We start from the raw sequence: 18,379 nt of genomic DNA, 5'->3' as shown, positions 1-18,379 counted from the left end.
AGGAATACCAAATTCATATGAAAACAGATATTTGCAACATACACTATCCGTCCACAAACCACCAAAGCTGATTTTCTTCATGATGTTCAAGCAACATCAGCACAATAACTACAGTAACAGCTTAAACTCTCAACTGTAAACAGTAGATGTGCATTCGACAAGTCATTTGTGAGTTGGTAATATTAAGTAGTGAACATGTGGTGGTAGTTTGTCAACATTTTTGTGTAAAAACACAGTCAATCAACATCTTAAACCATGTGGTCAAGACATTCACCAGAATGTTATGGAGAAGAGAAAAATGTATGCAAAATTTTTCCTGCACAACTTGACCTCTGAACAAAAATGACGACACATGGACATGTACTGTGTGTTGATTGAAATGCAAAATGTGGACAATTCTTTTCTGAAAAAATCTTCCCAGATGACGAGAGCTGGTGTTATCAATATGAACCTACCACAACAAAAGAAAGTGCAGAAATTCACAGGAAGGGTAAACACTTTGACGACATAACCAACATTCAAGCCAGTGTGACATGTGAATTGATCGTCATCACAAAGAAGGACTTCTCTGGCAGTTCCACATGGTCTTATGGATGTTATGTGCACTGCACTCAAGTGGCGATAGACTATGTAGAATGCTTGAAGTTTTAAAATCATCATCTTAATGTTTCTTTATTTTTAAAGGTCTAGTCTTGAAATGTTTTAGGCTGATGTGGTATTTCTGTATTAAAAGAGCTTGTAACTATACTTTCCCAGTATGGAAATCAGAACAGAAATTGATATGGTATTGAAAAAATGTTGTGAAAGATGTAAACAATGGCATGATAAAAGACGGTCTCTTACCAAACAGAAAAAATATTAACCAACAGATAGGCATCATGTGTCCTATGGTCACCTTTAAAGGCAGTCAAATCAAACACCATATCTGTGAGAAACTGTTTTGGCCAAATGCACAGTGAACCATTAACAATTGAACACCTTCTTATGGTGAGTTTGAAAGCATTTGATTAGTGTAAAGAAAATAATAAATAAATTGTGGAGTCAAAATTTAAATTTAAAATATTGACTCATTCTTGTAATTACTCACAACAAAATATATATTAGTCAGTCTGTGTGAGAAATCCACCATTGAGAAATTGAGAGAGTCCGTTGTACTGAATTATTACCCCAAATTTATGTATGCAGTGACTGTACCATCTTTGATGTACAGTTATATATGTGAGATAACATCAGATGTGATTGTACATAGAAGTTTGTTATTTGAGTTGGTGAGCTGGAGGACTGTTCAAGAAGATATGAACATAAAATGTACTCTCTACTGCTTCTGATGGGGAGGAAAGAAATGCACTTCAATTGTGTACTATTTAACAAAAGAATTCTTAAAAATTAATCAGCAGATACAGTAAAAAACTGTCTCGCTATCCAGATTTACGTTTCCTGTGGTTTGCTTAAGACAACTGCTGGGGTGGCATCTTTTAAGAGAACACTGCTATTTTGATTCACCATTCTTGTTTAGTCACAGCTTATATTCCTCTCTATTAATCTCTTCATTGGTGGAGCATGAAACTAGAAATTTCATCCCATCTTTCCTTTAGGACATTGTTCTGACATACGAATCCGTACCTCAGTTTGAAGACTCACTAGTGAAAAGTATATTTTTCAAGGTATCACTTTTTGAACAATTGTTTTGTGCTTACTTTAAGAGTCAGCTAGGAGCTGAGAATCTCTTCAATTTATTTCAGATGGAGTGATCCATGTGTTGTTGTTGTTTAGTTTTGCCAAGTGGACATCCCTCTACCCTGTTGTTAATGTGTCACTGAAGGTTATAAAAGCACACACAACAAAAAGCTGTTCACATCTTGATAAGCTCAGGTACCTTTGGTTGTATATGACTTGCACCAGTGATAACTCAATACACACTGGCAGCTCCACATGTAACACCTTTTTTAATGGTGTATTTTTTCCCTTTTTATTGTAACAATTTTACATAAAGACCTTCTTGATGTTCTGTGATTGCATATAGTTACTGCATATTGTTAATATAAACATTTTAACACTCACTTTTATCTGTTTAGGATTCTAAGATGCTTCTGCCTCAAACAAACAAACAAACAAACAAGACCAAACCTATATAGTTACATGATAGCCGCCTGGCAGCGTTTCAGGCTCTGAAATTCCACTGAAGTAAGTAGGGTTCGCGTCCCCTCAGTACCATGTTTTTTTTTTACATTGTATTGTTTGTTGTTGTGTTGCAAGTGTAACATGAATATACCCAAGGTATGCTGAATATGATAACACATTGTGCAACACAGGTATATGACAAACAGTCATTTACTGCTAGGGTGTGTCAGCATATGCATGCCACAAGAGATAGTGTCTTGGCAGCTGTCCTATATGATCATTTCAGTGCGTGTGAAGCGGAAGCCAGGTATGGTGGTCAACCTTGCTGAGCCCAGAAGTGGATAAAGTGGTTGTGCAAGACAGGTAACGGGCTGTCTGAAACTGTTGGGCTTAGGAAAGCTGTCAGTACATCAGCAGGACAAATGCTACCAGACAGTTGTAGGGAATGTCCATTTTTAAGCGCTGCCCAACTCAAGGATGAGACCAGTTTCCATGGATGTTCACAAATGCTTGTGGGCTGCTGGCCTTAGAGACCACAGGCAGTTAATAAAGATACCCTCTCTGGCAGTCACAAACTTTATAGGCTTGCCTTTGCTGAATTGAATGTAGACTGTGACTGGCACCATGTCACATCTTCAGGTGAGTCAGTATTTACCACAGTGAATGAGGGTCCGGTGATGGTCAACAGGCCACAAGGAGCATCATACAATCCACAGTACATAGCGCAACGTTCGCGTGATGGCCAAATCATGTTGGGGATGGATTTTGTCAGATGGGGCAGGGATATCTCATAAAATTCATGGTCATCTCACTGTGCATCAGTATGTGCACATCACGAAACATTCTGTGGTGCTGACTGTGAGGGTGCTTTATCCCAGTGGAGTGATCTGGTTCTAGCAGAAACACTGGAAACAGTTCACACTAATCAGATCGTGGAGCTATGGTTTACAGAACAGGCTAATGGTGACCTGATTGATTGGTCTGTTTGAGCGCTGAACTTATATCCTATTGAAAATTTGTGGACTGAAATAAAGCATTACATGAACTTAATACTGGCCGACACTGACACACACACACACACACACACACACACACACACACTTGACAAACTGTGAGAACTAGTATTGGATACATGGGAGAGTATTTCTAGAAGCTGAGCACTGCCATGCTTCATCGGATGAGACAGATAATTGATGTCAGTGGTGGGTAGACTTCATACTAGCTTCATTCCTGGTGTGAAACTTTCATCATCTCTCTTTACTCCACTTTATATTACAACATTTGATTTAGCTGTATGTTTGTTAGTTACAAATCCACCTTAAATTACCGTGCTTTAAATTTTATGAATTGAATTCACCTACTTAATACATGTAACTTTGAATAAAGCACAAACAAGTCTATTTGAATCAAAATATAAATTATGTCCTAATATGAGACTCAGAGAAAACACTTAATATCAGTCAACATAAGAACTAGTAAACCCAAGAATAATAATAATAATAATAATCTCTTCCTTACAGCCTCGCTAGCACTTTCTGCATTTATTGTGTACAGAAGTAGTGCAATGAAGGCATACAAAAGCTTTTTTTCAGTTAACATTCTTCAGAAACAGAAGCATTCCATACACTGGGCCCATTTCTGTCTGTTAGTCTGTAGGAAAATGACCACTACAAAATATGCATTCAGTGTCTTGGTCTTCAGACTGTGGTTGACTGGAAGATTATGTTTCCTGCGTGGCTTCTCTTTGAATTGTATAAAATGTTTCCTGTATTGGGATGGTGTTAGCTATTTGACAAATTCAGAATGTGATGATTTTACTATATCTTGATGTGCTTTTCTGATTCTGGGAGCTGGCTGAATATGAATTGGACTCGTATTTACTTATGGTTTGCATCTTGTATGCTAAACTCCTGGAGTATTGCAAAGTCATTTTCCGTAAGTATACACCTGAGGCTGTTTATAGCATTTTTCATTGTTACTATCTCAAGTAGGCTGCTGAAAATAACTGTAATAAAAAATCAGGTTACTGCTTGACCTGGGTTATTTGCCCACCAGATTTTACTTTCTTGGGGATAATGTGTTTTATATGGTCCCATGAATTCCACACAAAAGCCTGCATTTTATGCATGGAATGTGGTGATAAATAGACGATGCGGACGTGGTTTTCTCTTGCTTTCATGTATTACAAAATGTGATATGATGACCATCAAGTATTAGCACAATAGAATCATCACCCAATGGCTTCACAAAGCTTATAAAACTGTCAAACCACTTTGTAAAACTATGAATTGGAATCCAGCTACTAGGGTGGCAAGCTGAAGTTACCCTAATGTGAGATAGTGTTTCATAATATGCGATACTGTGGTATTGCATATTAGGAATAAGCCATCTTCCTAGCCTCGTAGTTACACTATTTGATTTGAATGACAATTTATTACAGCGAATGAAAGAGTACTTTGTGAAGAATATAATGATTGTTGCAACAGCTACTCAACTTCAGATATTACATCCCTACAAGCACATACACTGGGGCTGGGCATATGAGCTGTCCGCAAGCCTGCCTGCGTTCACCATGGGCATTTGTATGGTTGTGTGGATGTGATGCATGTGCAGCTTGCATTCTCTTTCTTGCAAACAGGATCAAAAAATCCTGACAATACATGATTGCCAGCTGACACTAGAGTTTGTAGTCACATTACATTGTCAGTACTCTTTTCATTGTTGTAATTATTATAGTAGCACAATGGAAATATAACATTCATAGTACTTGCAGAAGAGTAGACTCCCTTGAGTTAAACAAGAGTGACATTATAAGAAAATGTAGTGACATTTAGCTTATAATAAGTCTATCATGAAGAAAATCAAGTGAATTTACACTAGTGTGCATGCTTTTCTGTGCCATCTCGGCACCAATGGCTTTACATGTCAGTTATTAATTTGTAAGGCAGTCTTATTGTTTTCCTACATTTGTCAGTGAGTAAATTTATTTTTCCTTTCCTTTTCTTCCAAACCGCCCCCCCCCCCCCCCCCCTTGCCCCAATGTGACCAGCTCATGTTTCGTGCTCCAGTTTCCTCTGAGTATGGTGGTGATTATTCTGGAAAACCTGGAATTCTCAGGGAATTACATTTTACGTGGAAAAACCAGGGAATTTCTTAAAATCTCAGGAAATTTAGTATTTTTAACTTATCTTCGTAATTTAATTTTATAAACCACAAATTTTAAAATACCTAATATTTCAAAGCATAATACTTGTATGAATATTGGCCCCACTCATGGTACATCTCTGTTTCTTTTCGGTATTTCAACCAAACATCAAAGGGCATTGTAGCCAGTATCAATAAGGTGCCAACGAAGCTTCAGTTCTCGTGGTTGGCTATATGTCGCTTCCCGGTACTATTCTTCAGATCACCATCTCAGAAATAGTGGAGTTCTTCAGTTTATGGAACTTGACCAGCAAGAAATACATTTATGGATGTATTTGTGTATGATTTTATACCTTACATAAAACTTTCTGATTTCAAAATATGTGAAGTCTTAGAGCCCACCAATTTATATTACATGTTTTCCTTCTTTTTGTTTTGCAGTGATAAAATATAATTATTCAGGCTAAGGACTGCAAATGCACCGGCCACAATCCATGTGTCATATATGTTTACACAGGCCGTATACAAGTTAAACTGAAAGTTGTCTCGAGTGTCTCGTCATTGTACTGTAAATGTTGAACAATGTTGGTACCAATATGCGGTCGAAGGGAACAGAGACTTGCGTTGCAACATTGTTTGATACATGACAAGTGTGTTTTTAAATAATGGTTTTCATAAAGTTAATATGCTCCAGTGATTAAATTTTATTGTCACATTTCAGGTGTTACAGAAAAGGTGGGGTAAAAATATTGCTTTCAATATAACATTTATTATGTGTTTACAAGGTGTATTCACAGCCAACTTAAGCAAATATGCGTTTTCAACATGTGATGTGAAGTCAACATATAATGCATTACGCATCGCTTGTAAACTAAAATTGATAAAGCAGGTTACTATATATAAACGCAAAACTAGCTAGATCCGCGTTCACATGATATCTCAACACATGTATTTAAATTTCATTCATGCTGATTTGAACTTACAGGGTGGCGCACGAAATGTGTTACCATTTTGTTTTTGAATATAAACTTTATTGTCAATACAATCTGAAAGGAACAAATACTACAATGAAGAGCCGTCCATGGAGATTTGTTCTAACTCAGCACATGCTCAATATGTCCACCATTTTGTTTCCTAACTTCCTTCAAACAAACACTGAAGTTAGTGATTACCCTACGGCACATGTCTTCCGTAATTTCACTGCAAGCTTGAAGAATAAGAAGAATAAGCTCCTTTAAATCACGTGGACGTTTTGGGAAATTTTTTTCCTTCACGTACCCCCAAAGAAAAAAGTCACATGGATTGAGGCCTCGACTATTGAGGGGCCAATTTTGTCCGTCATTGAAGTGACCTGGAAACCTGAGTGAAATGATCCGCATGTCGAAATGCTCATGTAAAAACTCCAACTCAATGTTTGTAGTATGTGGCCTTGCTCCATTTTGCACGAACCACCGTGTATTGAAGGGCAAGGCAGTAGCAAGAAGTTGTGGAATGAAGCTATTGTGAAGCATGCTCAAATAACGCTTGCTGTTCCATTTCTTGAAAGAAAAAGGGTCCAATAAGTCCGTGACTGGAAATTGCTGCCCACGCTGTAATCCTCAGAGCATAATGTTGTCGTTCATGAAGCACTTGTGGGTTTTCAGTGGCCCAAAAGCGTACATTTTGTTTGTTAACCACACCGTCTAAATGAAAATGTGCCTTGTCTGAAAACCAAACTTTGTTGAGAGTTTCTTCCCTATCCTCTGCCCACTGAAAAAACAGTAGTCTCTGCTGCTTGTGTTCTTCAGTGAGCTTCTGTGCACAGGTCATCTTGTATGGGTACATATGGAGGTCACTTTTAAGAATGCATTGGACGGAGCGTCTGGATATTCCCAGTTGCACTGCTGCCTCTCTACACGATTTCCCGAGACTTCTCTGTACAGCAGCTCGTACCGCTTCAATATTCTCTGGCGAACAAACAGGCTTAGGCTGAGGTCGCTTCACTTCAAATACTGTTCCTTCCTGCACAAATTTATCATACAACCTGTGGATGGTCTTCTTGTAAGGGATGCATCATGTGTTAAACTGTTGTCGAAAACGCCTCTGAGTCACAACAAGGCTTTTCGTTTCATGAAAAAGTAACACAATTGCCGATCGTTGCTGTGTCGTCAGTCTTCCATTATCAGCCATTGCTGCTTACTAGTCTCCTAGCACCAGTATTGTGAATTACACATCATTTTGTAAATGCATTTGTTTTTCCAAGCTCTACTGGAACTGCTGTAGAGATCCTAGCGGGATATCTAATGTGTGTCATAAATTGTGAAAGAAACAATTGGTAACACATTTCGTGCGCCACCCAGTATTTTACATTTTTCTTTTTTCCAATGTTTAGTCTGTTATCCCCTAGTACAGTCTCTGCTTGTGATTAAATGTTCATCTTTTTGGAAAAGTTTGTTTAAATTGTTGATGTTAAAAGATGGTTGTTATTCTGTGTTAATGAAGCAGCTTGGGGACACCATTCCGAAACATGTTTTCAAATACAGAAACAAATACCTGTAGCAATGTCGGTATGGATTGAAGGAAACAAGTTTTCAGGCAGCTAATACATGTCTCCGGCTCAACACTGCATGGCACTAGTGCGTGTTAATATGTCGCATTGTGTCTGGTGTAAAGAGTTGATCCGTGTTGTTTTTACTCTTGTTGTAGTGAGTTTTTTCCGAAAAAATTGAGTGGTTAATGCAAAATACTGTTGAGTTATTACATATTGCTGTACCAGGCTGAGGTCTGCTTGTTGAATGTGTGAAATAAACTGTAAAAGAACAGCACAAAAAAGACACACTGCAAAGTTTGCTGCTAAGTTCATTCTCATGTCACATTGATATGCAACCCAGAAAGTAACAACACTTTTGATTAAGTAATTTGTGATGATTTGTGTGGAATCATACCAACTGAAAAAAAACTTGATAATTCACATATTTAACGATGTTTTTCATTTAGTTACCATTACACAAACCTTCTGGACTTCCACCAATGCCCTCCTAATTTCAGGTACTATGTTTTTGTCCACCAACAATGAGGAGGCCTTTCACTTTGCTTGTGTGAACCCTCTTAGAGTATTAACAGTTCAGCGCCATGTATCATTACAGTTTCCTCATCAACAGACGTAACATAGCAGATGATACAAAAACTACATGACAAACAGTGTTACGGACTGTGGGAATACACTACAAGAAATCATTGCCACCAGTGCGGACAGAAACAAAGATGTCACAAAATGCTACCGGAAACATGTTTCAAGCACCAATATGATTCCTGTGACAGTGTATATGCATAAATTGAAAGCACATGTGCCTGGTCTGCCTACTTTAGCTTATTGCAGTTACTGCTGTGGCCAGATATCTTTAATTAATATGGGATGTCATGCACTTTTTAGCCACATGAAGGGGAAAAAGCATACACAACATGTCTTAAGTAAGAGGACATAGTCTCAAGTTGCACTGGTTTTTCAGCCAAAAAAGTCAGTTGCTATTCTGTCACATAGTAATTCTGACCCACACATTTCAGTATCATCATCTTCAGAATCTAAAGCATCTCTGTTAGGTTGAACAGCAAATCGTCCATGCAGACGTTAAGAATTTGTATTAAAAGAAGGTTTAACGATGGCAGAAATTCTCTGGTTTGTTTGAACAGTTATGGCACACAAATCACTTCAGGAGGCTGAAAAGGATGTTGCTGTAATCTCAAGAATGTGTAAAGGTAGTGCTGTAGCTAACAAGATTGCAACTTAGTGAGATAAGATAGGATATGTTCTTGTGTTCGGAACTGTGCCTTATTTTAATCAACAGTTTCTCAGATTGCTGACGAAAGCCAGTAATTTTTTTCTTGGTTTTGGTGAATTACTGAATAAAATCGTGGAATGCACACAGATGGATTTAAATGAAAGATTTTGGGATGAAGATAAAAAAAGAGAGAACAGCAAGATACCTTACTTCCTGGTTTCTTGGTCGTTCCAGAGCTACTGATCTTTTTTCCTTCTTTTATTGATGTGACAAGAGACACACCAAAGGGAAAGATTCTCCAGATTTAGTGGACGGGCCAAATGTGAATTGGCTGTTTCTGAAAGAATATAAAGCATAGTCAGCAGAGTTGAAACCGCTAGATATTGTTAGCTGTGGGATTCATTATGTGCATAATGCTTTCAGAGGTGCAATCAAGGAAACACATTGGGACACCGCATTAATTTTGAGTGCCTTGTACAATTTGTTCAAGAGTGCCCCAACCAGTAGAACATCATATGCTCAGTATTCAGACTTGGGGGGGGGGGGGGGGGGGGTGATGTTGTACCAGATTGGCTGGATAATTCCTCAGTTGCTCAATGAGCAATCAATATAACACCAAACACAAAGAAATTTCTCAAGGTGTTTAAGAAGGCTAAGAATGAACCAAAGAGTGAAAGTTTCAGGTTGGTGACTAACTTTATTAGTGATCCATTGCTGTGTGCCAAAACTGCTTTTTTCAAGTTGTTAGCCTGCGATATTGAACCTTTTGATACACAGTCGCAGACAGATGCCCCGTTAACGCCGTTTCTCCACAAAGTTTTGATATCTATAATAAAAACAGTATTAGGATCTTTATGAAGCCAGAGATGTTAGAAAAAAGCACATCATTCAAGGTTGCTGCTGCCAAGGAAGCACAAAATCTGTTACATGTGAAAAACATAATTCTAGTTTTGATACCCATAAAGAATTAAAGAAAACCAGTTCAGATGTGGGAACTGTCAATATTCTTAAGCTTTGACAAGCCTGTAAGACAGGTCTTCAAACCCTTGTCTTGAAACTGAATAACATGTCACCCTTAAACTACCTGCTGGCACTTGTCATTACGTGTCTTGACCCAGGTTCAATTGTATCAAACATCAGTTTGGCAAAATAATGTATTTATAAGATTTTTTGTATTCGCACAGAAAGTAGTCACGTAAGTGGAATTGCAGCATATAATGTAATGCATGAATGCAAGGATCTGACTTCTCTATCACATGTTATCAATTCTTTTAAAGAATACAGCCGTTCTGAAAAGATAGTTGATCATTTCTGGCAGGATATCCTTAGTGATAAATACCAAAATCTGATAGTTGTTATGAAATTAGTTTGCAGTGTTTCTCATGGAAATGCTAACCCTGAAACTGGCTTTTCAGTTAATGGTGAAAGAGTTGGGAACAAAGCATTTGAAAATTTTAGAAAGTGCTACAGATGAACTGTTTGCACTTGAAGAACAAATAAATACTTTAAAAGATTAGATAACTGCATTGTGATATTGTATTTGTTTCATAAATAGTGAAATTATCTGAAAAATTCAAAATTTTGCTCCTCTATCAAATTACTAAATAGACGTTTTGTGTGTTTCGAGTAGGGACTTAAATGTTTCAAGAAATCCTTGGAACTAGCATAAATTAAACATTTAAATTATAATTACTGTGTAAGTACACATTATTTTTTATCGAAAATAGTAATTAAAGTGTACTATTTTTTTGCATAAAATTGTATTATATTGTATAAGCCTGCTTAATTTTAAATAGATTTCTATTAATTTAATGTTTTTGCTTTCGTTGTGAGTGGCCTTTTGTCAGCATTTTTAACCACTTCATTGTAAACCACCTTCAATAGTATTGTTTTTCCCTAAACTATAGGTATACATAACACTTCAAACACTTTTTTATGCTAATCAAGTTCCATTCCTTTGTAGACGAGAACCATTACTTATTAATGTCTGTAGTCATGATATATGAGAAAGAAATGAATATATTCACCTGGAAATTTGTAATACTTACCTGGAAATACATGGAATTCTCAGTGTTTTTAAACTTCAAGTTTGAGTGGCTACCCTGTTTGAGATCAAATGCACAGTCCTCACTTCATTAAAAAAAAAAGGCAGGGATGTGTTCACATTAAACCAGTGGATGATAGAAAAGCAATTGACAGTCTGCATTTCAATAGAGACACAACACAGTGACAAAGAAACAAATTAACAACAATGTTTTCACTGTGTAATGCTGTAATGAGCACATCAACACCGCAAAGTAATACATTACAGAGGTTGGCAGCAGGTACAAGCAGTGCGTTATGTTCCAAATTTTGCCATTCTGTTCAGTGGGGATCCGGTAATGGAAGGGAGAGGGGTGGACGGAAGGTTAGGGATCAAGAAAAAGAAATAAAGTTTAACTTTCAAAATGTTAAATAGTAGCAATTGGTCATCATTTCCATTCCAGCTTTATTAGAGCAGATCCAGATATCAGCTAGTAACTAGCCATTATCAGTGCAGTATTTCAGAGTTGTGATACATGCCCTAGTATGTCTACACCTGTTGTTCAGACTCTCATGACAATCCATTGAAGACTTTAAGGCAGTGTTTCAGACTTATCAGTCCAAACACCAGGTGTAGATGTACTAGGGCATATGTTATAACTCTGAAATACTGCATTGATAATGGCTAGTTACTAGCTGAAATCTGGTTCTGCTCTAATAAAGCTAGTATGAAAACGACAACTTATTGCTGCTCTTAAGCAGCTTGGACATCATATCACAGTCATTGAGCACATTGCACTTTCCTTATGAAAGGTAAAGACATAAAGTAATAAGCAAAGAATACATGCTTCTTTTATTAAACATCTATTAACTTAATAATGTAATCTTACTGAAAATTGTTAAATTTGGAGGTGGACTACTACTTATGAAAAAGAAAGATAAATCTGTTTTAATCACTGTGCAGTTGGTTTTAAGTAACATCTCTATGTTTGGGGTGAGATTACTGCTCATCAAATGTATTGTTCCAGTCAGATGAATGTCAGTACTCATAAGCTTTGTTAATTTCATTGATTAGAAAACACTTGGTATGCCTCTTGGAATATTATTACAAGAGAGACAGGGCAACCAAGAGTACAGGATGATGACACCACAATCAAAGTGAATGGAAACTTGATAAACAACAAGCCACAAGTCGAAAACATTTTGAATAATCATTTTTTAAATGTTGTAGAGAAAATAGGATCTAAATGTTCATTAGAAGAAGCAAGGCAGTTAATGGAAGAGGCCTTACCCACACCATTTGATACAATTGAAATTCCACCCACCTCTCCTTCTGAAATTAGGAAGATAATAAACTCTCTCAAGAATAAAAGCTCACATGGAATTGATGGCATTTCCAGCAGGATATTAAAAGCTTGTTCCCAAGAAATAAATGGGATTCTTAGCCACATATGTAATAGATCTCTGAATCAGGGTATTTTCCCAGATAGACTGAAGTATGCCATTGTTAAACCACTGCATAAAAAAGGGGATATGTCTGATGTCAACAACTACCACCCAATCTCTCTTCTGACTGTCTTATCCAAAATTCTTGAAAAACTAATGTATTGTAAAGTAGCTTCACACCTTTGTAAAAATAAAGTTTTAACAAAATGTCAGTTTGTTTTCCAGAAGGGTTTTTCAACGGAAAATGCTATATATACTTTCACTAATGAAATATTAACAGGGTGTATACGACCCGGAACAATCGGGAGATCCGGGAAAAACCCGGGAATTTTTTCATCTGGGAAAAAAACGAGAAAAACCTGGGAATTGTTTAGAATTCCGGGAATTTTTCATTGTTTTAGTTTTCAGTTAAATTTTTGTGATTTTGACTGGTAAGAACCAATACTCTAACAAAGGATATTACTGTATCCCACTACTGCAGAATAATACTGCAGCAACAAAATATGAACGAGAGAGAAAAAAAAAAAAAAATAAATAAATAAATCTTAAGTTGCAAAGGAAATGCGCCATATACGACAACAAAACAGTGCTCATACAAGCGTCTACAAACAGCAAAGTGTGTCAAATGCTTTAGAAAGGCTGCAATGCTTCATAACAACAAATTGCCTCTGATGAGCGTGATGTGACAACTGTTTAAATTAGATTCATTTGAGCAGTTGCAGGCGGGCTCTTGCACATGCGCAGTTGAGTCTCGTATGAGTAGTACCTTCTCCCGCTTCTGGTTACAGAAGTGTGGCTGGACGCCACTACTTAATATTGCCCCGGTTGGAGAATAATAGTAAATCTGGGGGTGATGCACAGAGCAGTCTGAGTTGTGGTGGGGAAGTGGGTCGTCTCCACATGACCTGTGTTTACGTTCAGTGATTTTGTTGTTTCCTCTTCGTTTGTTGCTCTCACATTAAATGATAACAAAACGTATTTTTGTGGCCTGGAGCTATCAAATGAATTAAAATACGTTTGCATAATTACGGAAGCCCAAAATATGTTATTAGTTTCAGATATTATTTCCACCTTTCTGACAATCAAGCTTAATCGCCTTGCAGAACAATGAAGTTATTTTTGTCTGTTTCCTAAAGAGATTTGTCTTTCATTAATCGTTTCTGCTGAGGCAGTCAATTTATTTGAAACAAAGTATTTAATTTCACACTATTGGCTATCTAGTGCGCTTATGGCATTATGCCATAATAAAGAACCAAACATGAGATAGTACAGTACTGGTACTCCAATAAAATTTACATATGAGTGTGCATTTTAAGCCGAATTATGCATTTTAGTAGGGTTCATGAAATTCTGACACTCTTGAAGTATCTTCTGATGTCTTGTTTCTTTTATGACATTCCGATGCTCTTGCAATATCCTCTGATGTCTTGTTTCTTTTATGACATAATGTAAGATCTTTAAATGTTTAACACATACGAATGTATATATGGGCTTCCTGCGTCATCGTAGCTGCGCGAGAGCAGTGACGCCTGTTATCTGGCACACTCTGGCAACTGCTAAAACGAACCTATTTCTAACAGGTCACGGGAAAATATTGCAAATGGTGGTTTCAAAACTGTTACATTCAAAGTAAATTTCCTTTTACACAATATGAACTATGAGCGAGAATGTACGATGAATTTCTTAAATCAAAAAGCGTTTGACTCTGATTTAAAAATCGACTCTTTGAGGACGACCATTTAGAAGAATTTCGAGCCCAGAAGATCAGACATTTACGTCGTAATTAAAAATTTTACTGGCACATTTGTGTGATGTATCTTAAAGTGTATCACGCACAAAAAAGATCAACATTATATGTGTAAGCTTAACTTCTCTTCCAGCTTATTAATCTTCGATACCAATATTGTATGTGAATGCTATACATATTAATTTAAACCATTAACTTTTCTTATTTGTGTGTTCGCACTGCTTAAGAGTGATCTTGCTATTGGTTGACTATATCACGTGTCCTATACTGTCATCAGCTGGTGAGATCACGTGACATGAGCTATGACTGGTCTCCAAAAGCGCGTCATAATCTCGATTTCAATGCTTCGGAAAGTGACATGCGTTGTTTGGTGGAATTCAAATTTATACCTTCGTAATACGAAAATATGTATCATACATGTTGCTGCGCATCAAAGGTTTTTAAAAACGTGCCCCAATAGTACCATTGATTAACAGTTTGTCCATTTTGCATGAATTGATGACGGAATAATCTTTCAAAGTCAAAGAAAAGTATCAGCATGGTTTTGACATTTGACATGACCTGGTGAGCTTTTTTTGGTCTTGGAGAACCTTTACCAGCGCACACGCACTCGCACACACGCACTCACAGCTTATTTGTTTAGCATTCTTTTTGTTGCTATATGGTGAGCAGAAATCCACCCTTTTCATAATATTGCCATTATCCCGTCTTGAATTTTAATAAAGTCTGACAGATTTAAATATGTTATTCAGGCTCATTGTACTGAATAGTTAAACTTATTTTTTCTAGTGTATTTGTAATTTTCCTTAGAGACCAAAATTGATGAGTTTATAGTTAAACATTTATTATCTCTTACTCAGTTTCATCTTAATGTTTTTTTGTGCTGTTTCTGCTTTCCATTTCTGTCTTCTACTTTTGTGAATAGTTTTATGCGTACAAACAAAGCATTCTCTTTGAGAACTTAATTTGGGCTTGATTGTTTTCAAAATGGAGAGTGATAGTTAATTTGAATATTTCCAAATGAGAGTGCAAAAGGATTGCTGTTGCACTTTGCACTTATTTTTGAGTGCATAATTTGGGGGGGGGGGTGTCATTACCAGTTCAGTTCGTGCCAGGGAACTGAATAAGTAATCTATTAGTTATTGTCACCTACATTTGAAATATGAGCTTCATAAAAGATAAAATTTACTAGAAGTCTGATTGATCTAAAATCATATTCTCCTCAGAATAATAATATTCTATCACTCCTATAAGATGGATACCCTTAAAATAACTTCACTGTATTTTGTCTCAAATTTTGTGACACAGTTTTTGTTAGCTTGCACTACAATAGTTATCTTAAAGACAATGTTGTACTCATCAATACAAGAGAAGTTACCACAGAAAGGCTGCTGGCACCTACCACGATGGGGAATTAAAAATAAAAATTAGCCACATGACAGAACCAAACTCTGATACAAGGAAGTTCGACCAGCCACCATGACTAAGCTATTTGCACAGTGATGTTAATATCTCCTTTGGACCACATCTAGTTCTTCCAGTCAAATCACTACATATTTTGTGATCATTGTTGACATCCTATACTTCCATGTATAATGATTAATTCTTATTAATTTCCAATGTTGTGTGTAGTAAATCTCGCTAATATAATGATATGTTGCCACTATACTCCGATATTGCCATTAATGTGGCAAAACTTTTAACACAATGTGTGATGTGGCTTTACACACCAAGAATGTGCAATGTGAGACTTAGCCATTTTATGTGTGACAGTTTTCTTTTGTCAACTGTACATGAATGTGTAGCAGACCAAGACAGCAGCACAAATTACACAAAACTAATTTTTTGTGAAATCACTTGTGTTAAAGTGCAGGCTTCTGTTTGTTCTGGTTGTAAGTTTTGTACAAGTAGACAGTAATTCCTGCTCAGGCGTTCTATGTCTTGACTGCAAGAGTAGCACTGAGAAATATGTGGGAGGGCCAGGAAACTCGACGGTCCTAACATCTCATATGTAATACAATAAGAACAGTTTTGATCTTTCGAACAATGTTGCCCACAGACGAATATGACGATCCTACAAATCAATTCATGAGGAAGAAAATGACTCAACACAATGAGTCAATCAGGCTTGCCACTGTAATGCAACAGTCTGAGACTTACATATTGTAGTACATGGTAAATCTGTATTTATGGTCATACCTTTCTTTTACGTACACCAATTATTGTTAAATGATAATTAATGTAATAAATAGAAATTACTTTAGTAGAAATTTGCAAACAAAGATGACAATTGCATGTAAAATAAATATGTACTAATTAATAGGTGATAGAATGGAATAATTTGTATAAAACTGTAATAATTGTCAAATGGAACTATCACAAATGTAGGCATAGGAAAGGAAATGACTAGAAGTGGTACAAGGAACTATCTGCCAAACATGATGTGGTGGCTTGTGGAGTTTGTATGCAGATATGGATGTAACTGTGAAAGATCATTTTAATTCTCTTCAAAGTTAACATATTATAGTATTAACTATTAAATATACTCATGATTTAATATTTGGAACTGAAAAGTGTATTTGATAAAGCTAATTATAAGAATTACTATTTCTGCTGTGCACGATATTATGCTTAAATCATTCTATACATGTCATTTGTCATTATAAACTAATTAAAATATTGTTCCTAATAATGCCTAAGACTGTTGATGTTGTTTTAATGGTATATATGTGAGGTGACTGTGGCCACAGGGGAGTAGTACTGGCAGTTGTATTACGACAGTGGGAGTTGTATTTCAGTAGAAACAGTTCAGCTTGAATTGTGCTTCACATAGCACTTGATAAAGAACATGTGTTATTTTATCGTAAGCACCATTTCATGCTAACTGGTCAGTAAACATATCTATTCCTCTCATTCAGTCAAACATAATGACACAGCAAAGTACTCATCATAGAGCACACGGTGGATAAGTGTGCACAGACATGTGGCGGCAACTGATTGTTACATCAAAATCACTGTTGCTGTTATTTTTTGTGATGGGCAGCTCTCCTGTTCATTAACGAGGGTCAGTTCCATGTCATTTTTATAAATATTTTCCAGACCAGTTTTATTTTGCCCATCTTATGTAAATAAGAACATGTGAACGAAAGTGTTCAAAGTCTGATTGGAGTCCAGGCAGCAAGCACACATAACATCCCAACCCGCAGCACCTGAAGATGGTGACTGGATTGATTGTCAAAGTATTGTGCATAAAATGGAAACAATAACTCAGCTGAACACCTGAAAGCACTCCATTGATTAATTGCACTGAGAAAACCTTAGATATCCGTTTCTTTCTTAGTGAATTTTTGATTTTCCTTCAGTGTTGACATAGTATTTGTTAACACTGCTGTCTTGCAGTTGATTTTCTGTGTACTTTTCACTACAGTTTTCCAGTAATAATTTGCTAAAGCATTATTATGTTCATGTAATGTAGTGTAATGCAACACAACATAATAACACAGTTGTTGTTTCGTTGAATCTGTACACTTTGTGTCATGGTATATGATGGAAAACATGGATGCTATTAAGTCCAGTTTTATTCATTTGCAGAAGATTGTGAAGTGAGCACTGAAGGTGGCTCAGATAGCAGTACAGCTGTGAAACGAAGGTGGTCTTCAGAAAGCTCAGATTCAAGTTCTCGTCCTGGACAGAGTCCGACAACAGCAGCGGCAGCAAGCACAACTACTGCATATTCATCTGTGGCATCCACAACAGCACCATCAGCTAAGCAGCCTAGAAAATCTGTTCCAGGTTTGTATTAGAATTTTCCTTTTCCAGTGTCATTATACCCAGTGGTACATCAAAAGTACTCGGTATTTATTCTGCAGCATATATGGTATGATTTTCTGTGCACAGTTTTATGTACATTTTCTCTGGAAACTCAGAACTGCCCCTGGATCACCAAAGTGTGCTACCTAAATTAAAATATGTAAAATACAGGAACTTAAGGTCTCAGGTTGCCTCTCATATTTCGAAGTCCGGGGAATATATATATATATATTTCCCTTTCATTCACTGGCTGGTGCCAGGTTGCTGTCCAGTAGATTTCTAGGGAGAGGTTTTCCTAAGACGAGCTCTGCCATTAGTAGATATCATAGAA

General features: G+C 36.7%; 1 protein-coding gene across 2 annotated transcripts in view; it reads left to right on the top strand.

Moving 5' to 3' along the window:
* The window catches only part of LOC126183523 (polycomb protein Scm), a 194,474-nt gene that overhangs the window by 118,056 nt on the left and 58,039 nt on the right, over positions 1-18,379 (top strand). For both annotated transcript variants that reach the window (XM_049925582.1, XM_049925583.1), the window contains exon 12: positions 17,830-18,030. In XM_049925582.1, coding sequence (XP_049781539.1) covers positions 17,830-18,030 — 201 coding nt within the window. The remainder of the gene's footprint in view (positions 1-17,829; positions 18,031-18,379) is intronic.

Source organism: Schistocerca cancellata, chromosome 4, assembly GCF_023864275.1.
Source record: "Schistocerca cancellata isolate TAMUIC-IGC-003103 chromosome 4, iqSchCanc2.1, whole genome shotgun sequence".
Lineage (NCBI taxonomy): Eukaryota > Metazoa > Arthropoda > Insecta > Orthoptera > Acrididae > Schistocerca > Schistocerca cancellata.
The sequence above is the reverse complement of the archived record's forward strand: the minus strand, read 5'-3'. Positions and strand labels throughout refer to the sequence as shown.